Source organism: Sinohyriopsis cumingii, chromosome 5, assembly GCF_028554795.1.
Source record: "Sinohyriopsis cumingii isolate HCF-2022 chromosome 5, ASM2855479v2, whole genome shotgun sequence".
In the NCBI taxonomy this organism is placed as follows: Eukaryota; Metazoa; Mollusca; class Bivalvia; order Unionida; family Unionidae; genus Sinohyriopsis; species Sinohyriopsis cumingii.
In genome coordinates, this window is record NC_142965.1 from 98,094,251 (window position 1) to 98,118,734 (window position 24,484).

The window sequence follows — 24,484 nt, forward strand, 5'->3', positions numbered from 1 at the left end:
ATGTGATATGCCTGACATTCTGATTCCAGTTATGGAAAGCAATCCCCGTCATTTTATTAATCGGGCTTGATTGAATTTAGTACCAGATGTTTAAACCAGTCAGCCCGGTAAACGCATCGATCGCACGAGAAATATGCCGAATAGAGACTCTTGACCTTTAACCTGAAAGTGTCTACATGTGAGTGTTTGTTTTTCTGAATAAGTTTACAAGATTAAATTGGAAATAGAATTTACTGTGGCAATTAAATTGTGTCTCTGCTGAAAACTTAAGCAGTATCCTTCTGAATGCTAGATTTTGATTGCAATGATTCTCCTGTACTTAGTTCAGGAAATTCCACATGTGTCTAGGATTTCCCTCTTACCTGGATGACGTCACATCATATCTGGAAGCGGAAGCAGGTGATATATAATTGAGTCAGTGATGCATTCCACATAAACAAAACAAGCAATGATCAAAAACACCGCCAACAAATCAGGTAAGGCTAATTTTTACAATTGATCAGAAAGTACCATCAAAAAGATTGCACTAAATGTAATTACCTATCAGGAAGAAGACCGTAAACGAGTCACTTAATGCGATTTGGTAAAGGTGAGAAACGTATCGGTACGGATTTGCATGAGGAAGGACATTGGATCAGGTGGATGGGGTGGGGATATGTAATCACTATTTTACATAAGATCAGCAGAATACGTTATGGAAATGAGGTTTAATTAGGTGTGACACTATAACTTTGAAATAAGCAATCATCAATCGAGATTTTGTATACAGGTATTGCGTGTGTGTGTGTGTGTGTGTATGTTTGTACGAGTTTAAGTTTGTTACTATGATTTAATTTATTTATCGTAATTTAAGTACTGAGCCTCTTAATTGACAGAATTATCTCAGAGAGTTAACGATCACACTCATATTCATACTCATTTTAAACTAATGGAAAATTCTAATTGTGTAATAAGTCTTTATAAGTACGTTTATCTGACTTGTAAAATCATTTTTTAAAAATGGCATGATTAAATGACATCATCAGTGTGATGCCCTTTTATTTTACCAAGATGTGTCATGCATTTATGACATCACCAATGTGATGACTTTTTTTAAAACCAGGATGTGTCAAAGTGCCATAAACTTTGAAGGATATTATGTAAAATGACATGTTGGTGGCGTTTTTCTTTATAAAAAAAGGAAAAAGAAAACATCTTACATAGTTTAAAAAGAATCACAATAATGTTTTGGTTTGAAAATGATAAAGTCAACAATAAGCACAGGAGATAGTGAGAAAGCTTTTGGGTTATGAATTACCATAAGTTGACTACACAAATTTTTTTGTTAATTTTTTTAATATGATTTCAGTAATCATGTTTTACTGAACAAATTTTATCACAAGTATATAGTTTCATTAGTGTATTCACTAAGAGCAGTTTCTGATCATTTGTCTGTGCAGATCTGATCAATTGTAAGCATGCATTCAACAATTATTTTATGGATAATTTATGACAAGGTCATTTTCCCATGCAGTTCTATGTAATGACTACTACGCATGTATAGATGTTGAACTTTTGATTTTGAATTGCTTGTATCCTTATGCTGATATCCCGTGTAAATTATAAATAAATCAAAAGATATATATATATATATATATATATATATATATATATATATATATATATATATATATATATATATATATATATATATATGTGTGTAATAATAAAATGATATGTGTATCTGTACTAAATAATATGGCACGTTAATATAAGATGTTGTGGTCAGTATCCAATGGATAGCATTATAATGAGGAGATACTGTATCACATTCTTTATTATGTACCAGTATGTAATAATAAAATTATATGTATATCTGTACTTCATAATAGCGGCTAATGTGGGTATGTGAGAAAGCTTGCCAGTAGCTTTTCGTGGGTCGTGGTTCTTTCTGGGGTTTTCCCGGGTTCTTCCTCCACCATTGATACTGGCTGCCATGTATAGTCTATCATGTGCTGAAAAATGGCATTAAACCCTACAACAACGCCACCACCAACAACAACTTCATAATAGGGCACATTAATATGAGGTGTTGTGGTCAGTATCCAATGGATAGCATTGTAAGGAAGAAATACAGTATCACATTCTTTATTATGTACCAGTACTTACATTTTCAACTGAGCACGAACAAAGTTTTCAGAACTATCCATGCTTTTATTCATGCTGAATTTATGTCCACAAAAAGAGAAATCTTGAAGGAACCTGGTCTATTGACAGTAAATGTTTTCCAAAAAAAGTTTATTTTTATCTTTGGCTTTAAGAAAATCAGAACATTCCATCCTTTTCAGCATAGGGTCATCTTGTATAAAAGTTATATTCAACCATATTTGGACTATTGTAATGTAATTTGTGGTAATACCTCTAATGCAAACATAAGAAAACTATTAAGACTCCAGAAGAAATCATGCCATTTAATTCTAGCCAATTTTGAGTAAGCAGTGGATTATATAGAAGTTTTACCACTATTTGAAAGAATATTCTTTAGAAAGCCAAATTTGTAATATATATCAAGTATCCAGAAAGCTAGTCCTGTCATCATATGCAATATCTTTCACCAAAGTGATGCTGAATGTACTCCAAATTTAAGGTCTGTTAGAAGTAAATATTACATTATACCAAAACCAAATAAGGAATTGCTTATAAAGAGCTTTCAATATAACAGTCAACCATTATAGAATTTTATTTTCTGTAACATAAAGCATGCTCCGTGCATTTCCTTTTTTCATAAGCATTTTCTTACATGTATAAAATATTATGACGCTTAGACTGGTCTAAGTAACATTAATAATTTGTGTGTTTCTATAATTATACATCTTTTTTACAGGTGAATTTGTCAACACAATCTGATAATTTATCTATTGTTATGTTCTCACTGATGTTTGTGTTATGTATATTTGATTTAACTTATATTTGATTTAATTGTTTCTAAGTTTTAAAATCTTTTTATTTTTAATTTCATTACATGTCAAGATAATGTAGTTTTTTTTACTAGGAACTCAATATTTTTCAGAAAATAGTTTGACCTTGACTCTTCAGTTGTAAACACCTAAAGCTGACCTAGTTTCCAACCTTAATTCAGAAATCACTGAGACAAGTAAACATCTTTTTATTTTTATCCTATTCTTAGAGTAAAATGATTAGTTTTGTCAAGGTCATACAGGGACTTCATGCTTTTGTACATAATTTGTTTTGCATTTCGAGTTACTGTATAATCATTGATTATAGAGATTTTTCTCAGCTGGGCTTTTACTTTACATTGGAAAGTGTCTGTTGTGCCTGTTATAATTTAATTTTTATTAGAATTATTTGGATTCTAAAGGATAATTCTTTTTCCTGGAAATATTTGAGTGCTCATACAGAATTCTTGGGCAAAGACATTTCATTAATTCAAACACTTGATTATTGTTTGTGAATAACACAGAACTGTAGACATTCCAACAACACAAAAGATACAGTATACATCATTGCCTTGTAACATGAGACTTGTGTGTGGTATTATGAAATTGAAACTTCGTTTTATTTTCAAACTAACTCAGTTCTTGTCACATTGTGGTATATCGATATATTGGGTATATATTGTACATAACAAAAAGCCTGCAGGTGTACTATTTTCTTTAATTAAATGAGTTACCTTCCCTACAAATAAAGCTGCTGTGAAGGAAATCAGAAGAAGTAGCACAACGCTTAAGGTCTTTATTAAATTTGTTGTATTGATCCGTAAAATGATCCTGTGAGTTTTCAAAATTTCTGTTAGAAATTACATCAGTAGCTTAAATTCAACTGAAACTGATCAGATTAAACAATGTAAATTTTGATCAGGAAAAAAATTTCCAATTTCATATTATCTTTGGTACCAATATTTATAAAAATGTCATGGTTTTAAAAAACTGAAACATTGCTATTTAATCAGAATGATAAGAAACTCTGTTTCTCCTAATCTACCCATTAGTCTTACTGTACAGCATGCTGCTATCATAATGTGAATTCTTTAGCTTGGCCAGCTTGTGATTCTATCATTCTTTTACTTACTATGAGAAGATTCAGTTGGTTATGTCTGTCTGGAATATCTCTGACAATATAGATAAAATATCTTTATGATATTTGTCCAAATGCTACATATATGTACATGATGAAACAGATAATGCAACCAGTCAGCGGACATGCTCATGGGTACTTTTATTGGATCTACAATGTCTAAGCAACATTAAGGTGGCTAAAAATCTTGAATAATGTTTCTTTCAAATGAAATGTTGCTATTCAAAAGTTCTGTTAACAAAGATGTTTTTCAAATGGGAAATAATGTCACTGAAATAAAATTGTATCAAAATTATCAGTAATAATTGGAACATAGCTAAGTCTTTTCCATCAAGTTGGTGCAAAACGCTTCAGATGTAATTGTGGGCATACACATAAATTTGATGGTTTTGGGTGATTCACCTTAGGTGGAGTGTATTAGATATGTTGCATCAGAAATGGCAGACAATGTTCTGATTGTGACAGATTGTGACATTGTTGTCTTCTGCTACCGTATTGTGCCATGTGAACAAAGGTAGTTCTGAATATAGTTCTCATTTTTGGTGATTTGTATCAGAGGTTTCTTCTCCGATGGAGAAGGCTGAGCAATGTTCTTATTTTGTCATTAAATATGAAATGTTATGTAATGTGTGCTAGTGAACTAATCATCGTCAACTGTAGCGATGACACACTTTAAACACATTATTTGGCTACATCAAACCAAGGAAATGGGAGATATAGGGTCAGTGTATTAATTTAGCTGATATAGTAAACTTGTGGAAACACCATTGTAGTAAAAATTGAATAACTTTAAAGTTCTGAATAATCAAAAAGCTTCATTTCTTATTACAGACACATCCTTTTCTGTAGGCATTGTTTTAGTCTGCTTGAAATGTGTTTTTGATTCTGTACGTAAAGAATCAGGTGTTGATTTCACTAACGAGTTTTTCAAAATTTAAGTTAGTAAAAGGACTGTCATTGTCTCGCTTTTTTAAAATTAAAAATAGGATAAGCTCACAAAAAAGTCTTTTTAATAAATGTTTACTTTTCATTATCAACCAGTAATGCCTGCCGAATCAATATATACTTGATTTCATCTTCTCCTTTATTTGACTGGTTCCCATTTTTTCATATAATTAATACCATGGGTCCTATAAGTGCTGTTTCCAATGACACAATGAGACAGCCAATCTGTAGTGACTTCCTTAATACCACCTATAGGTCAGGTTTTATATATCTGATCCAGTCATAATGCTTAACTTATATCTTTTTATAGAATAGTTGAAGTAAAAGAGGCAGACCATTAAAAAAATTTGATTAAATTGATTTATGTATAAGTATGAAACAAACTAAAATTCTGAATGACAGCAACGCAAATATGGAAAGGGAAGTTATCCTGGAATAAAGGTTATCAAAATGAGTGGTGTGAATTAGATGAGTCAGAACTCAATGTATCATTGCTATTTATAGAATACTGAATTATGTAGAGTGCTTAGTTCATAATAGTTGTGTTTCATTACCTCCATCCCCCAGAGGTTATTAGCAAATCTTAATGTCCTCAACGGTAATATCAATAGCCATTCAGCCAATATTCAGAGAATGCTGTTTTGATTTGAATTGAAGAGGTGCAGTTGTCGGGGACAGATCCAGAGGAATTTCAGGGTTAAATTGAAAATATTCTGTTTTCCAGTTGAAATAGTTCATTGTGGCAGCAGTGACAAACTTTTGAGTTTCCTCAGTGTTTCTGTTTGAAATTATGAAGAGTGTCAATTACTCAAAGGTATATGTAAAAGTCTGATTGGGACTGCCTAGTTCCTGAGAAGTCTGATTGGGACTCCCTTAAGTTCCTGAGAAGTCTGATTGGGACTTCCTAGTTCCTGAGAAATCTTATGGGTAACATTAAGACCCTTTATAGTTCACAGTTCTGAAATTCTAAAACAGGCAACTGCCATTAAAAAGGTAGTGTTATTGTGTATAAGGCATGCTTCTGAATATTGCACTGCAGTGACCTGCCAAAAAAAGCACAGACTCAAGGGTCAAGTCCTAGAGGTTAAAGATAGAATCACAGATAAATTTAGTTGCATATATGAATTGTCTTTTTGTGTTCACTAATTGTAAATATGGTTATAGAATTGGCATCTTAATATTTTGCAAGTTATGACCCAGGGGGTAGAGATGGATTCATGAGTCTTTGTCATCTGCATGTCTAATTTAGTATTTTTATATCCCATTATGCATATATGGTTAAAGGGTAAAGACCCCAATACATGTAGTTTCAAATTTGTGACCAGGGAATAGGTTCCTTGGGTGTAGGGAGGCACCCTGGGGTAAGACCCAAGAGTCCCAGTCAAAACATTTATTGTTGGTCATTGATCACACAACTTTTTTCTCAGACATATGAGTAAAACAGCTGAGGAGTTTTTTGAAACTTATGTAAAACATACCCCAGCCTCACTGCTTGGCCTAACTGCCCCCCCCCCACAAAACAATGCAAAACCACCTGCCATCCCCAGGGTCTATATCAGAATGTTAAAACAGCAGTGCTTTGATTGTTTGCTTGATGTGCAGGCTATAAATAAGACTTTTAAGTTTGAGATCATCTGACTGTAACGTATGGCACCATGTTTGGCACATGTCCTGCATCATCCATCAACTATAGGACATTACTCTTCTTGAACCTGTATCTCAGAATATATTTTGATCAAACTTTGTATATGGGTCAACAAGTTATATCATGATTGAGAATCACATATACTTGCATCATTTGAGCTTGTTTGTTTCCACCCCAGGCAATATTTCAGATCTGATTTTGGTCAAACATAGTATGTAATCTTAAATCATCCAATTCTCATATGAGCAAGTTCTGTATATATTTATAAAAAAAATTATGTTGGAAATATAGCCATTTGTACAGTCTGTCAACTCTCATTGGCTAATATAACTTTAACCGTACATTACCTTCATATTGGCCCTTGTTGCCTTTCTGAATATATTGTGCATTTGGTTTTCATGGGTCTATCCACATTGAGTGTGGGTGTGGCATATGTGCACATGGTCATTACTTTATCTCTCTTTAATTTGTTTTACCTGTACTTACCTGTGTCATCTTCATTGGCTTTTGTAGCCTGTTTTATATTAAGTTACCAGTAAGAGCCTACCTTGAGACAATTGACCTGGGTTGGCCTGGGCTGGTATTAAGCCTGCATCATTGGATTATGAGTCTGACATTCTAACATCTTTAAATTACCATTATTCTAGGACTTAACTGGCACATACATGCTGGAGTAATATTTCTTGCATGTGAAGTGGATTACCCCTGAGATCAATGAGGCTAGGCACCTAAGAGATAATTTCCACAAGAAAAAAGACATGAAAAGCTATAGAAAGTGGAGGAATAAAACTAAGCACCTGATAGATAAGGCAAAAGAGAACTACTATAAATAGGCCACTGATGAAAGTAAGAGTACCAAGACATTGTGGAAGCATCTAAAAGAGTTGAACCTACCCAAGAACAGTTGTCTTCCCCCTAGACTTAAGCAAAATGATGATATAGCAACATCTGTACAAGACATTGTGGAAATGTTCAACAATTTCTTCATAAGCATCTCCAGTAAGAGTATTCAGAACCAGACTAACATCCCAATTGAACTTGATGCTCTTCTATTATTTATAAGAGCTAAAATTCCTAATGATAATTATTTTTCAATAGCTAATGTTAGTGAAGCTGATGTTTCTGATATGCTAATTAAGGTGAATATTAATAAATCCTCTGGATTGGATGGTATTGATCCACGAATTCATAAAATTGCTGCACCAGTAGTAACAAAGTCACTAACGGATATCATAAATTTAAGTATAATGAGTGGTAATTTTCCAGAAACACTGAAATGTGCAAAGGTTACACCTATCTTTAAGAAAGGGGAAAAGGAGTATCACGGAAATTACAGACCAATATCAATTCTACCTGTATTGTCAAAACTGTTTGAAAAGCATGTAGCCATTCAGGTCTATAAATTTTTTGAAACATACTCTCTATTTCATAAAGTGCAATCAGGATTTAGAAAGTATCACTCGTGCAAAACAGAACTTACCAAATTAACTGATCTTTGGCTGAAGGAAATGGATAATGGACATATGACTGGGATTGTTTTCCTTGACTTCAAGAAAGCCTTTAATCTTGTTGATCATGAAATTCTGCTGCAAAAGTTGAACTGTTAGGTTTGACAATCCTTCTTTAAACTGGTTTGGATCATACCTAAACCAAAGGTCTCAAGAAGTAAGCATTGACAATATTAGCTCTCAAACTTGCACTATTCATTCAGGAATCCCTCAAGGCTCAGTTTTGGGCCCTATCCTCTTCCTTATCTATATCAATGATCTACCATTAAATAATGAATCCACAAATACATATTTGTTTGCAGATGATGCAACCATGTATACATCTAGTTCTGATACTGAAATTATCCAAACAAGATTAAACTCAGACCTTATTAGAGTCCAAAACTGGGCACAACAAAATAGGATGGTAATTAATGAAGGTAAAACAAAATTTATGATTTTGGGGACATCACAAAAGCTACACAAGTCAGGGAACCCAAAACTGTCTCTTGCAATAAATAATCATCCATTAGAAAATGTCAAACATGAAAAGCTTGTAGGTGTGTCTGTAGATAATAATTTATTAAGGAATTATTAGGACAGACTTTTTTTAGTACAAGTAACAAGATTGAAATTTTCTCTAAATTGTATTAAAAGTAAGTTGATAAATTATATTGAAAGTAAATTTCTATTAAAATATATTGAGATTGAATCCATTTATTTCGGTATTACAATTATATACTACTTAATACAGATTGCGCCCTTATAAACAAGTACAAACCGTCTTATACATACATTTCCCTTGTATCCTAAAGTCAGCACACAAAATTCTACATGTAAAGTACCGCATTGCAGAAACCCAAAAATTCCTAAGGTATAGCTCCACACGCTGCCTTGGTATAATTGTCTGTCTAATGACGTACATAGATCTAGATGATAATCTGTAAGAGACTACGAAGCCTCACTTTGAGATTCTGGCTATCGCAAAGAGATAGGCGCGCGCCATATTTGGGTTTGTCTTAAGAAACTGATATATAAAGCCCCAGCCATGGGCTGACACTAGCTTTGCTGGCCAGAGAACTCAAGTGGCTTTTGTCCTTGCAGGTAAGATAACCGTCTATGTACAATTTTTCATAGTATAAGACTTTTTAGTGTTACGAGAATTTTTAGTGTTAAGATGTTAACCTAACATCAGTATTTTTAAACATTAGATCATTTTAATATTTCTTTACTATTATTTAACATAATGTATTAGAAAGTTAATTTGTTTGAAGAACTTGTATTTGCTTGTAATTATATTATTGATTATAGTAAAAAGCAACGTTCACTACAGACTTCATACTCAGTAATAGTTAATTTAGAAATGAAACACTCTTTAAATAATAGAGTTTAATATATTGACATTTTAGAATAAATTCAGTAATATATATTTCAATTACGATATTGGTCTGAAATATTGAATTTTAGTTTCTTTTACTATCGTGAATTTATTCGATATTTAATTATCTGTATTATATTCTAAACAGCAGATATTATACAAATGTATGATGTTGATAAGTGAAATATATTGTAGTTTTATATGTATTTCTTATATCCGCAATTTAAGCTTATGTAGTTTGATATTGGAATATAATTTTATATGTTGAGTATTTCAATAAAGTTTTGCTGGCCAGAAGCTCAAACAGACTTTTGTCTTTACAGCTCGATCCCCTACCCTCACAAGCCAAATTCCCCAAAGATGTAGCCACATCTTCAAATGACACTTCTTTCAAGATGATTGAACTTCCTTTCTTTTCTCTCTCTCTCTGTGTCGGGTTTTGGAACAGATTGACTTAGAGTTTACGAGGCAAATCACCTCGTAAAAGAATGACCATATTTATAAGCTTTGTAAAACACTGTCATCCAAAATTGCCCTTCTCAGCAGAATCAAGAAATATTTACCTATGGAAACTTGCAATCTATACTACAAGTCATATAATCTTCCAACAATGGATTATTGTTCTAATGTATGGGGAAACTGTGCTAAATCTGAGCCTGACAGGAGTTATAAACTTCAGAAACGAGCAGCACATGTAATTTTAGATGCATCTGTTGATCATCCCTCAAAAGCATTATTTACAGAACTCAAATGGTTCACAATATATGACAGGATAGATTTTCACAAGGCAGTTCTTTTATATAAATGTCTACATGGAACTGCACCAGAGTATCTTGAAGACTTATTCAGGCCTTTTTCAACACAATGCCAGTTGAGATCAATATCACACGGAAACTTTCTAATACCAAAACCAAGAACAGAGCGATTTAGATGCATCTGTTGATCATCAATTTAAAAAGAGTTTTCAGTACTCTGGTACAGTTCTGTGGAATAAGCTTCCACTACATGTAAAATCGGCTGAAAATATTAGAGTATTTAAGAAGAGATATCATGAGCATGCATGTGTTTCTAACAGATAATGGAATTTAGTATTTTAATTCTAACATGTTAAAATAAACAGTAATTATTGCTTTCTTCATATAATGTGCATTGTTATACTCTCCTTAAGAGGGCCTCAAGGGAGAATAGTCGTTGACTAATGAGTCACCCTCTATAAATAAAGCCTTATTATTATTATTATCAATTGAGTGTTAGCATTCATTGTGCCTTACATTTTCCAACTGTTAAAATCAATGACTATTCTTGCATGTGCTTTGCTTCATAGAAATTTTCAGTAATTAATGTTTCTGTCATTTATCAAACATTTTTGACCTGAATTAAAACATTTGATTGACTTGCTCATTTAGTAGGTCAGTTACTGGAATTCAGCCAATCAGAAACCACTAATTTGATTGTATCCCTTTTGAGCTTCTGACTTTGATAATGGATACAAATTCTTTGAGTCTTTGAGACCTTTATTTCAGGATTAAAGATTTAACACAAATAATATTAAAATTTGTTAAATAAATTCTGTGATTATACCCGAGTCAGGAAATTGATGAATGTTGCACAGTAAGACCCAAATTAACCAAGAGGTTTTCACCTACTATAAACAGGACTGCAGAGTGTACGTTAAAATTGGGTATAGTGGCAGTACTGATAATTTCAGTCACCAAGTCCAAAATGAACATGAATTATACATGTATTATTATTTGTATCACCACTGTAGAATTTGTAATTGTTTTGTTTCATATATGTATGCAGGATGGTTATTAAGCCTATAAATGGCAATAGTTATTTTGTTTTTGTAATTTGCCTCAATTACTGAGACATTTATATGGTATTATCCCTTCAAGTTTAGCAAGACCTCATTAGCTCAAGAATTTCTGGTCTTTAAAAGTGATACTCACAGATGTCTAAAAATAAGGCTGTGTTTTACAAATATAAAATTGATAGTTACATCTAGGAATATGGCGATGTAATACAAGTATAAAAAGGGTTAAAAATTTGATAAAAGCTTATTTAGAACTTTATGGAAATATCTGAGTGTAAATTTTCAGACCGCTTTGGTGGCCTAGTGTTTAGAGAGTTCACTTTGGATGTGGGAGGTCACGGGTTTGAACACCAGTAAAGTCATACCAAAGACTTATAAAAATGATATTAATATCTGCCTTGCTAGGCACTCAGCATTAAAAGATTAAAAGGTTAGTGTTAGGGCTGGTCAGCCTGGTATCAGGATAGTGTGACTGGGTGGGACATGATGCCCCAGTGCTAGACGATTCACTGTAAACTGCCACACTGCAGACATTGTAGCGATATGACCAAAAATTGTTAAGGCTACATTAAAAATCTGAATTACAAACACACACATATAATTTTCAGAGGGACATAACATCTGACAAGATCATTGACACAATGTTAAATATTTTGGATGCTACTGAATATCTTTGAAGACAAATTAATTTTGTTTTTGTCACAGTTTAGAAGTAGAAAGATATAGAAAATGTTTATACATATTTGCAAGTTTATTTGAATAATTTTAGCAAAAATAATATTTAAAATTTAAAGATTTTTTTCAAGTTGAATTTCTTTCATTCCAAGTATTATAAGTGATGGACCATTTTCATATGTTACTGTTCACTTTTGGAACTTTTTGCCTCCAACAAATATACTCAAAATTAGTGAGTTTCTTGCTCATTTCTCCGGGGAAACTAAAGTTTAATTCTTAACAACAAAATTTCAGCTTTTAACTTGTCACTGATATAAATCACTTCTATTCCTTTCCATTTAAAAATGTTTTCAGGAACTCATGAAGTTTATGGAAGTGTCATGGCGTTGAAGAGAAAAGATATAAAATGTCTTTTATACTGTTAAAAAATTTTTTCAGATGAGTTTTTCTCACCTGTAATGTAGTTCAGAAAGAAAAATATAACATTTTGCATCGAGATAACTCCCTGAAATATATAAGATGCCCTTAATGTCAAAACTATTTGCCTTTTTTTTTCTCACGCTGCAAGTTGTTTATGTAATAGGATGCCTTCTTTTTATTTATTAATCTTTTTTTTCCATGCTTCAGGCTACATGCCTGAAAAACTCAAAAGATTTTCTGCTTGCTTGTAATGGAGGTCATCAAGTATTTACAGTTCTTCATCTCTATAAAATTATGGACCAGTCACTAAAATGTTGACTAGCTCAGCTATATTGTTATCTAAATCTATGCAGCAGGGCACTGAAATTTTGCATTCCTGTTGTAAATGAATATCACTTTGTAAATGATGTATGTAGTCACTGAACATAAATTGATTTTGATTAGAGTTTCAATCTCTGGTATCCTGGAATCTAGTGCCATCATCATTAGTTTTAGCATTACAGCTCACAGTTGATCAATAACACAAGAAATTTCTCACACTGGTAGAATGAGTGGCTGGTAGGTAAGGAGAAAAACTGTATTTGTCAAGGGATGTTGGAGTTAATCGAAATTAAACAATAATGGAATCAGTTTTGGGATTGGCTTGTTACAGTTTCAGTCACCAGGCTTGTAGTAGTCTGTCATTCGTCAATAGTACCATTATCATCTTCAATGACTTCCCAAAGAATAAATACCAGAAGTCTACTAGACTTCATTTTGTTGATTTAAAGGAATCAATTTTGAGATATTCATTATAATAGGCCATTCTATCATTTATTTTCTGGGATGGGGGTGTGTGGGAAGGTGAAGGGTTTTCTTTCAAGTTGAGAAATGCATTTCTTTCAAGATAGTTTATTTTCAACTAATACAACAGATACTGTTAGTTAATTTATCACATTTGAGGGCTTTAAATTTAAAATAAGAACCCTCCCAGGTCCACTTTCCTTGAAAATAAAATGAGCTGTCCCCAATGGTGGAAAAATCAATCTGGCTTTCATTGCAACATTGGTCACATGATTATGGAATTGTATCTTGAATTATGTGTTTTTTGGCACATTATGATTTTACAATGCCTGTCTACTGTAAAGCTGGAACCTTCATGACTGTTTGTCTGATTATTTAGCATCTGCTTGCATGAAGACTTGAGCTATAAATGACTAGTTCTTGGTTGATTAAATGTCATCCAGGTTGTAGGAAAATGGTAGCTAAAAAGTAGATTGTCAGAAGGTAGGCATAGTATTGATCAGACCGGAGCTGCTGAATGCACGTGTCTGGTAGATGGGTAACAGAATGTTGCAATTTTATTCAGGCTGAAACAGCGTCCAGTTAGTGACTCTGGAGTTGCAATTTGCACATGACCATTACACTATGAATTTGAACTGACTAGATCTAAATGATGGAATAATAATGTGTTTTTGTGTCAGTTTTATATAATTTATTTTCATATTCTTGCAGTCTGCAGTTCTAGTGTAAAATGTGTATGTTAGCAACACTGTAGGTTATGCAACAAGACCATGCAGATTGGATTATTGTATAAAATGAAGCAAGTGCTGACAGTGTAAATGCTTTTTCTTTTATAGTGGTAATATTCCTTTCTTGTGGTAATATTCTTTTTGCAAATGGAGATGTAACTGCTTTTAAATTTTTTTATAATTATGACGGTGAGAAAGCAGGACTATTTTGGTCCCCTGTTATCATGGAATTAAGGACATAATTACGTTCTTGCTGTCTGCATGAAAGCCACATGAGTAAATTATGTGCACAAATCGTCGGCTGCGAGGTCAATCCCGTTATTCTGGACTGGAGGCATACAAAATTGAACAAGAGATACAAACTTTTGTTGAAAATTTTAAAAAGAAGGGTTCAGCTCTTGATCGGCCACCGAGCCTTGAATCATGTAGCTCGTCATTATCCGGTGTTCCTAGTTCGATGTATTCCACAGATGATTTGACAGATGACAGTCCAGAAAAGACTCCATATTTATTGCCGGAGATTGTTCGTAGGTATCGTTATTGTAGCACGACAACAACAAGTGATTCTGAGGCAGCCGAGGAGGATATTCGTCAGTTAGTCCTGGCATATAAACAGGGCAAATTAGATACGGACTTGGATACATCAGAAACAGATGGCCCAGATAGGGAAGGTACTAATTATATGAATAGTTTGGGTTTGCAACAAAAAAGGAAAACTTTCTTGACTTGTATATTGCTTTTAATTTATAGGGTAATTTTTTTGCCCTGATCATATAAGTTCTGACAACTTACTGTACGTGATAATCATCTTAACATACATATATGTTTATAAGTCAAATCCAGCTGCAAACTGGACAGCTCTAGTGGCCAAAGTGGTTAGAGCATCCATCTCAGATGCAAGAGGTTGAGGGTTAGAACCCCGGCCAGGTCATGCCAAAGACTTAGAAAAATGGTACTAGCAGCTGTCTCGCTAGGGGCTCAGCATTAAGAGGTTATTGTTATCACTGGCCGGCCTCGTGTCAGGATAATGTGACTGGGTGGGACATCATGCCACATGTCTATGACATTTTGCCCCAGTGCTAGACATCACTATACACTGCCACACTGCACTGTCTGACATCTTAATCTGTTAAAGTTCCAAATCACACACACACACACCAGCTGCAAACTGCATGGAATCAGACCTTCCTTCACATAATGTAGGGCAGATATGGGTGTGTGCTGTTTGTAATCAGTAGAATAAACAACATGGAATCTGATCTGCTGATGCATATTGCAGGTTCTATGTTCTTTGCAGTTGGACCTGACTTTTAAAGATGGTATACCATCAACATAATCATGTACACTTCTGAAGGGCTTATATGTTGCTTAAAGTTGTACTTGAATGTGAGGCAGTGGAAACGAGATGGACCACTGAATTTTGACTGGGAGGATTAATGGACCTAATATTATAGATGTGAACACAGCTCTATCTAGGGATGGTACTAATAAGATTGTGGGTTTGCATGTTGTTTAGAAAATAATTTGGACTGCAAATCACTCTCTTACTTGCATAGTCTTATTTTAATTGCTCCCCACCACCACATTTTCAGCAAAATGCAGAGGACATAAATGAAGCATATTGAAATATGTTTAAGTGAATATTATCCTAGCTCTATATAGTTACCCACATCCATCTAACCTGCCCTGTCACAAAAATTTGTTTTGCACTCAGTAACATTTTTTAAGTATTAATGGATTGAAGTGAAATCCATTATCAGATCTTTTAAATGTAGATCTAGGACAAGTATAATATTCATAATTTTCCTGGGGGACCCTGAATGGCTGAGTGGTCTAAAGCACTCACTGTTACTTGATCACTGCCATCTCGCCTCTGTCTGCATGGGTTAGAATCTTGGGCTCTGCCAATGTGGGTAAGTGAGAAATCTTCTCAGTAGCTTACTGTGGGTTGGTGGTTCATTCTGGGGTTTTCCTGTGTTTCTTTCTCCACCATGTTATACTAGCCACCATGTAAAGCATATCATGTGCAGAAAAATGACGGTAACCCTCATAACAACAAAAACAACCATTTTATGGAAGTTTTATGGAGTTATCATCAATGTTTGAAGACTTTGCCCTAAGTTTTTGCACACAAACAAGTTTGAAAAATGTAAAGGGTTGAAAATAATACTGTATTAGAATTTACATGAAAGAAAAGTATAGGTTTATGCAATTCAGCCCTTGCTGATTTGTGCCTTTGTGTGTGCATGTATGTGTAAGTAAATGGACCACAACTCCTCATGTCATTCAAACTCTGTGATATGATGGGGGTGAGTGGGTCTGTAGATGTGAATAATAGTTTAAACTTTTGATGTAGGGTACAGGGCTGATGGAGATTGGGAGTCATTTTACAAACATTTGTTGACTCCCAAATTAGGAAGCTAACATGTATGAGAATTAGCATATGAGGGATTAGTAATCCAAGTGACAGATGGGGCATTACATGTGACACTTGATCATGCCTCAAGGCATATAGTTGAGACCTTTAGGTTGAGAATATAGACATTACTGTATATTAAGTGCTTATAAGTTAAGTCCAACTGCGTACAAGATAGACTCTAATGTGTCAGTGCATAATGTGTTGGCAGAGCAGAGTTTGTTGTTTGTTCCACTGATTGTAATTACTGATGATCATTTTTATTTTTTAGTCAGGTCCAACTGGATGGAATTTATTGAATCATTAGGCGTAGTCCAGCTGGTAAATGAGCCCACAAGGGTAACAGAAATATCAAGCACTCTAGTATTGATCACATTTATACCAACCTACCAGACAATGTGGCTTGTGTTAATGTAACGAATGTTGGTCTTAGTGACCACTATCCTACTTTTTTGACAAGAAAGGTTCAGTGCAAGAAAAATAAGAAAAATGCACACAAAACTATCACTTACAGATCATTCAAAAATTTTAATGAAGAACAATTTCTCAATGACGTATATAAAGTTCCATGGAATATGATTCAAAATTTGGATGACATAGATGAAGCCATGAGGGTGTGGACTGACTTATTCATGGCTGTAGTCTCTAAGCATGCACCAGTGAAAGTACATAGAGTAAAAAATGAAATCCAACCTAATTGGCTTACTACTGAAATCCTAGAGTATGCTATAAAAACACGAGACCAATTCAAGGCTATGGGAAACCATGCACAATATAAAGTATGGAGAAATAAAACAAGTATGATTAAAAAAGCTACACAAACTCCATTTGGAAAGTCACAAAGATCAGACAAATAAAATTCACTCACTTTTGGTAAATGACATCATAGTCACTGATGACACTGACATTGCAAATGTTTTCAATGACTTTTTCATCAACATTACCACAAAGTTAAAAGAACCAGTGATAGAAAACAACTTTAATGAACTGAAAAAGTTCTGCAGCAGCAAAATCTCTTTAAAGAGGTATGTTTCTCTATCCCACCAGTATAAAAATCTTTGTTAAAAAATGTCTCAGTGAACTAATTGATACCAAGAAAGCTACAGGACTTGATCAGATTGGTCCAAGACTCATTAAATCTTCTGCCTCTGCTATTGTAGATAGCATAACATTCATAATTAATTTAAGTATTGCAACCTCATCTGTCCCCAAAATATGGAAAACTGCAAAAGAGCTCCTATTCACAAATCTGGTTCTAAGGATGACGTTGATAACTACCGACCAAGCTCAATACTATCAAACTTGTCAAAATTGATTGAAAAACATGTCCATGACATTCATGTCATATTTAACCGACCACTTTTTTTGGGTGCTGTTACACCCTAATCAATCATGCTTTAGACAGAAACATTCATGTGAGACTGCCTTGATCTCCCTAACTGATAAATGGCTTCAAGCACTTGACCATGGTAGAATAATAGGATCTGTATTTGTAGATTTCAGGAAAGCTTTTATTGGTGGATTATGAAATCCTTTTGAAGAAACTGAAAATCTACCAATGTGATGAAAGAACAGATGGTTTACTTCATACTTAAGTGAGAGAACACAACATTATTACATAAATAATGTTCTGTCTGAACCTGGAACAGTTGGATATGGAGTACTGCAAGGCTCAATTCTAGGTCCATTACTATTTATTTTATTTATTAATGACCTACCACTTTTAATAAGAGACTCAATATAATCTACAGATCTCTGTGTAGATGACACAACATTGTCAGACATCCAAAACACAAAGCATGAACTTGAAATTTCTTTACAGAATGCCCTAAACTAACTGGAAAACTGGTGCACTTGCAATGGCATGATGGTAAATACTGGTAAAACTAAAATATTACTTATCTCAACATGGCAAAAAAGGACAAATTTTGATAATGATGATCTATGTCTGACATGGAAGGATAAAAATTTGCAAATGGTCTGTCATAGTAGACTACTTGATGTTCTGGTAGATAATAACCTATCATGGACTGAACATATCAAACATACATTATCAGTAAAAAAAATTCAATTCAAGTTTATGGCTTCTCAGTAGGATAAGATATTTTCTCCCTGAAAGGCACAGAAAACTATTTTATAACAGTTACATACAACGCTATTTAGACTACTTTAATATAGTATGGGGTAAGTTAAATGATAAAAACAGCAAAGCTGGCACATCTTCAAAAGAGAGCATTAGGGCTAATATCAATCCAAAAAGAAAGCAAGGAAAATTTAGCTGGTAAGTTAAAAATATTACCTATTAAAGACAGAATCTGTTTGAGATAAACCAAATTAATGTACAGGATATCCCATAATGGTGCTTCTGAATATTTACAATCACTATTCCAGTATAGGCTACCTGGCAATACTCCCCACCTGCGATCCATGTCTACCAAACAGTATAAAATTCCCAAACCAAATAAGGAATTATTTTTTAAAAGTTTCCAATACTCTGGAACTTTGTTCTGGAATAGTATTCCAGTTGAGATTAGAAATGCCTACTCTATTTCCTTCTTCCAAACCCAATATATCCAGTGGCTTCAAAGATGAAGCTAAAATAAATAAATTCCTTTGTATGAGGGCCTCAGGGTAGATTAGTTCTTAGATAATTGAGTTACATAAGTGTACCCTCTTTTAATAAGGTTATTATTATTATTATTATTATTCCTCACAAACTGCTGAGACCCAGATCTGCTGGTGCATTATGCAATGGAAGATCAGGGTCTTTGCATTTGCAGTTTGATTCAGCTTCTAAGAGAGTTTAAACTGTATTGAGATCTACATCCAATATGTAAATGTTCAGTCATTGAACATAAAAAACAAATTCATATATGCAGTGGGCTTGGCCCACTGTATTCTTTCTCTTGGACTTGATTCTATGGGCACATGATTGTTTAAGGAAAGAAACAAAAATGGAGTAGCACGTGGATGTGTGTTTTACTGATACTCTAGTTTTGAATGTCTTTAGCACTCCCAAGAAAGGTGTACGGTGAATAGATAGTGGCTCATGCTGCTAATTATAAAGAAAAATGGGAACCAGTCCAGAAATGGGTTAACTTTATTTTAAATAGAGTTTATTTGGGTTTGGCTGGCCAGGAATGGTTGATATTAAATAAATGTAAAATTTGAGTAAAAATAATCTTTTGAGAGTTATACTAGTTGTACTTGAACAAAATTGAAAATTTTTTTACTGATGAAATTTCAGTCCTTTTACATACTTGAGTTTGGAGAACTCGTTACTGACATCAGTACCAGATTATTTTTTTTATGCAGAATCGGAAACACATGTAAATCAAGAAAATGCATGCCATGGGACGTATGGCTTCCTCCACACAAAGCTTGCATCATTAATGGGTTGATGCTGATGATTAACGGTTGATCATGAACATCTAGAAATTTATTGACTTTTTGATATCACAGTGTCTGCTTAAGTTTACTATGGGAGCTATATTGGTACTGTGAATCCCATAGAGAGCAACAGCCCTACAGTGGTTCCACATGTGCATGTACAATTTACTTAACTCTTCTGATTCTGTTTGCAGATAACAAGCAAAATGAATACCTTTTGTTTATGTCAGAAAGACTCCCTGTGAGATATTAAACACACTTTCAGATATGGTAGTTGTTGCCATGAAAAGGGGAAGGGGTTTCAGAATGGAGAGTAGGCAGATATGACCATGCAGGATGGGGTGTTTTGCAAATTGGTTAATATCTTTGCAAGAAGATATCTAAAATTTATGCAGTTTACTAATTACAAAGTAATTATGGTCAGCAATGTGATGTTTCCTATTTGTGTTTTGAGATGATTTGTTTCAAATGTTGGTCATTTACTGTATGTACTAGCTTATAAGTCACGAGAAACTGCAAACTGCACAGACCCAAATCTGTCATCTCAACGTATTGGCAGATTTGGATCTGTGCAGTTTATTAGGAGTAATCAGTGAACAAACAGCATAGACTATCTGCAGGTGCATTATGCTACAGCAGATCAGGATCTTTGTTGTTTGCAATCTGACTCGACTTAGTAGCAACAAAAGGCAGGTTTTAAACCACCTTGCTTCATGGTGTTGACTATTCATAATTTTGTGTCCTGCCAATTTCATTTGGTGAATGTTTTGGAACTTCATATTTTGCAATTTAATTGGCTTATGCCTACCTTGCTTTAATTTCAAATTATATGCATTATGGGGGAATGTTAGGTAAATTTTGTAAATTTAATCTCCTCTTCTGTAGTAACACATACACATATTGATGGTCACCTTGACCTTTTTCTCATTTGTTGCATAATATGCCGAGGCTGGTAATATATTTCATTCTTAAATTGGAGAGAGATAAATGGTATTTAAATGGTAATAGCAGTTTGCAGTTGGACTTGTCCTAAAAGCGAGTATATAGTAGTAATTGCATAAGAGTGTAATTAATTTCAGTGTCATTCAGTATTAATGAAATGATTTATTTTGGGAATAACTGACTGAGTTGTGTTCTGTTGCAAGTATCACAATATAATTGCATCAGGGAAGTGTGTAACATAATGGTTTCTAGTGACTCCAGCATATAGTACCATCTATACTTGCTTATAAGATGAGTCCGACTGCAAACTGCACCAACCCAGTTCTGCCATTGCATAATGCACTGACATATCAGGGTTTGTGCAGTTTGTTGGAGTAATCCGTAGAACAAACAACACAGAACCTGATCTGCAGGTGCATTATGCTACGGCAGATCTTCATCTTTGTTGTTCACAGTTTGACTCAACTTATAAGCGAGTATACATGGTTCCTTGCAGTTTAGCTGTGGGATGGTTTAGGTTCTATGGTTTTCCTACTCTCTGATTGCTACCAACATTGGGAATCATTTACTTTTCTGTTTAAGTCATTTTTTTCCTCTAACAATGATATGACTGCAGGTGCAGCTTCTGCTACAAGTTTTGTAGTGAATATAGATTTATCAGTAAGGTAGAATTGGTAGTTTTGTGTATCTTATTGGCATGTTTAACTTAATCAAATGCCTAAATAAAAATGAAGATTTTAATGTCGAAATAGGTTACAGTTATTGACTTAAGCTGAAGAAGAAATGAATGTTGCTTCATAATATAGGTACATTTTAACTTTAATGTATATATATTCTTCTGTGCATTATGACAGAGGTGAAGAAATAAAAAGAACTAATTCTTGGGTGCAAAACAGTGAAATTTTTGTGAAGAGAAAATAAAGACTTTTTCATTTGTGTACTTTAGTTTGGATTTTATGGATTTTGAATGAATTGGTCACTCCAATGAGAATAGGAATTGACTAATGACCATGACTGATGTAACTGTTTTTCTGTGTCACCTATTATCAAATCAAACGATCTGAAAGGGCCATCATACAAAATTAAATTTACATGTACTACATATACAGTAGAACCTGTCTTGAGAGACCACCCCTTTTTGCCAAAATTTTCAGCCAAGTCCAACTGCATAATGTGTCAGCTGATCTGGGTCTCTGCAATTTCTTCTGAGTGATATTCAAACAATATAGACTCTGATCTGCTGTTGCATTTTGTAAGAGTAGATCAATCTGTATTTGCAGTTGGACTAGACCTATGCATGAGTATATATGGTAACTGAAAATGGTATGAAAATTCAGTAGAACTCATTTATTACTAATTATTGAAATGAATGATCTGATACTTACAGTAAGTAATAATTTTTAAGTGTCTTTTTGATATTAAGTTTTGTGATATTGTATTTCCTACTCAAGTTCTGCATCTAACCTGTTAGATTTCTATCTTTCTGTTCGACACATTTTGGAAATTAAACACATTAATAATTGAGTTTTGTCCTTCTTTTTTAGTAATCCTTTATTCTTTACATGTACATGTGGATCGGGAAGAGGTCAGCATGTCCTTGGCCTTCATTTAATATTTTGCAGAAAATCATGACCAGTAAGTCAATTATCGTCAATGATATTTTTAATCAACCGTTGAATTGTAAAATTGCCCATAAATTCCCAGCTCTTCAGCATCATTATTTAACTCATTTTACCAATGATACTTTTTTCTCAGTAATTATATTAAAAATATAAAATTTTGTTTACTTATAGGAGATCTGATGGGGACCGAGTCCTGCCCTTACAGTGTTTTGGATGTTGCAGAAGTTCTGCAATCAAACTATGCTTTTCTGTCAGGTAAGTGTTATAATTGTGTTAAAATAGAATCCTAAACTTTCACAAATTTAGTGAATTAAACAAATGAGCAAAATCATGGGATGTGTAATGTACCATCTATACTTGCTTCTAGGTTGGGTCCAACTGCAAAGACCTGGAGGTGCTGTTGCACAATGCACCAGCCGATATGGAATATGAGTAGGTTGTTAGTAATAATCAGTAGAACAGACAACATAGACCCAGATATGCTGGTGCATTATGTAATTGCAGACCAGAATCCATGTTATTTTGCAGTTGAATCTGACTTATAAGCAAGTATTTAAAATTTAGTACTGTATATACTTACTTATAAGTCAAGTCAAACTCCAAACAACAAAGATCATGATCTGCCATAGCATAATGTGTCTGCAGATCAGGGTCAATGTTGTTTGTTCTACTGATTATTCCTAACTGACTGTGCAGACCCATATAAGCCAGTATGTTATGTGACAGCAGATCTGGGTCTGTGCGGTTTGCAGTTTTTGACTTACAAGCTAGTATATATGGTACATCATTGGCTACTATGATTAAAGTAAATATCTGACAACTCTAAATTTCTGGACACCATATTTTTCATAATTTATAAATAATTTTCAATGGTACTTACAATTTTCAGACATCAAGTGTGATACTTTAAGCTGAAAGCCCAAACAAGTTGGAGCATAATCTAAGGAATGTTTTATCCATACTCAGAAACAAGTGATTCAGTAGATGATCATGACAGGCCTTGAAACTAGTTTGATTTCCCTAATTATACCTAAAATTCCTTGGGTGCTTCCAGCTTTTTAAAAACCTTTTGGCTGGCTGACAGGGTTGGAGACTGGCAAGTAACCAAATTTGATTTTTTTTTTACAAATTTCTCTCATGGATCACATGATTCATATGACACTGCAGAGTTTTTCAAATCCCATTGTGGACATCCCGGACAATACATTTTCAAAGTCAAACAAGTGAAATTTTCAAAGGTCTTTGCCCAGGACAAGTGCTTTTTTCCTTTTTAAAGCAAGTTGGGCAAACTTTAATTTTTATACTTGAATTGCTGTATCTACCTTTACCTGTCCATTTATGCCCTCTGTGTATACTGAAGGCTTGAATAAAACTCCATTTATTTATTCACATCCTGTGATACTATAGTAGCTGGTCATTGATAGCTATTGCATGTGTGTGATTTCTTGTTGATATATTGGGCTAAGTGACCAAATTATTAGCCAATCAAAACACTTCATGTAAAAGAAATCTGGTATGATTAATAAGCAGTGCTTTAAACAACCTTTTTATTTTATGCTTACTCAACACAAATACTTGTGGATGGATCACCCTTTGATTTGAGTCCACTGTGTCAATGCAATAAAATTAGTGAAAAAGCACTTTATCAGCATAACTGTCCATTATAAACTGATTAAATGGCAGTAATGAATTCTATACATGGGGGTTGACTTCAGTGTGAGATATTATGGTTGAAGTGAAACAATTACTTTTTGTTGTTGTTGTTGTAGGGTTTAACGCCATTTTTCAGCACACGATAGGCTATGTATGGCAGCCAGTATTAATGGTGGAGGAAGAACCCGGGAAACCCCCGGGAAGAACCACCGACCCACGAGAAGGAAACAATTACTCTAAAGCAATGGTCTGTGTTTGGATTTCAGTTACATAGTATATTTGTTCTGATTGCTTTCGTAGAAGCCATTGTAAAATGTGGTGATCTTTTCTATATGGATAAAATGAGTTTACTGATATTAAATTATTTTTGCAAGGAAGGTCATAAGGAAGATTCAGAGAAGGAAAATTCCTGTGACACTGGAAGGATAATACGTAAGGCTGCCATTGATTCTGAGGTATCTTTTCCTCCAAAGAGACATAAATCATACTCTGGCTGTAAAAATTTTCAAGTAT

At 33.9% G+C, this 24,484-nt stretch overlaps 1 protein-coding gene across 3 annotated transcripts in view; it reads left to right on the top strand.

The window, feature by feature from the left end:
• The first annotated feature begins 372 nt into the window (after nucleotides 1-372).
• The window catches only part of LOC149799844 (guanine nucleotide exchange factor DBS-like), a 202,679-nt gene continuing 178,567 nt past the window's right edge, over nucleotides 373-24,484 (top strand). For all 3 annotated transcript variants that reach the window (XM_089959262.1, XM_089959263.1, XM_089959265.1), the window contains exons 1-2: nucleotides 373-476; nucleotides 22,490-22,573. In XM_089959262.1, the coding sequence (XP_089815388.1) occupies nucleotides 449-476; nucleotides 22,490-22,573 (112 nt within the window). In that variant the 5' untranslated portion in view covers nucleotides 373-448. The remainder of the gene's footprint in view (nucleotides 477-22,489; nucleotides 22,574-24,484) is intronic.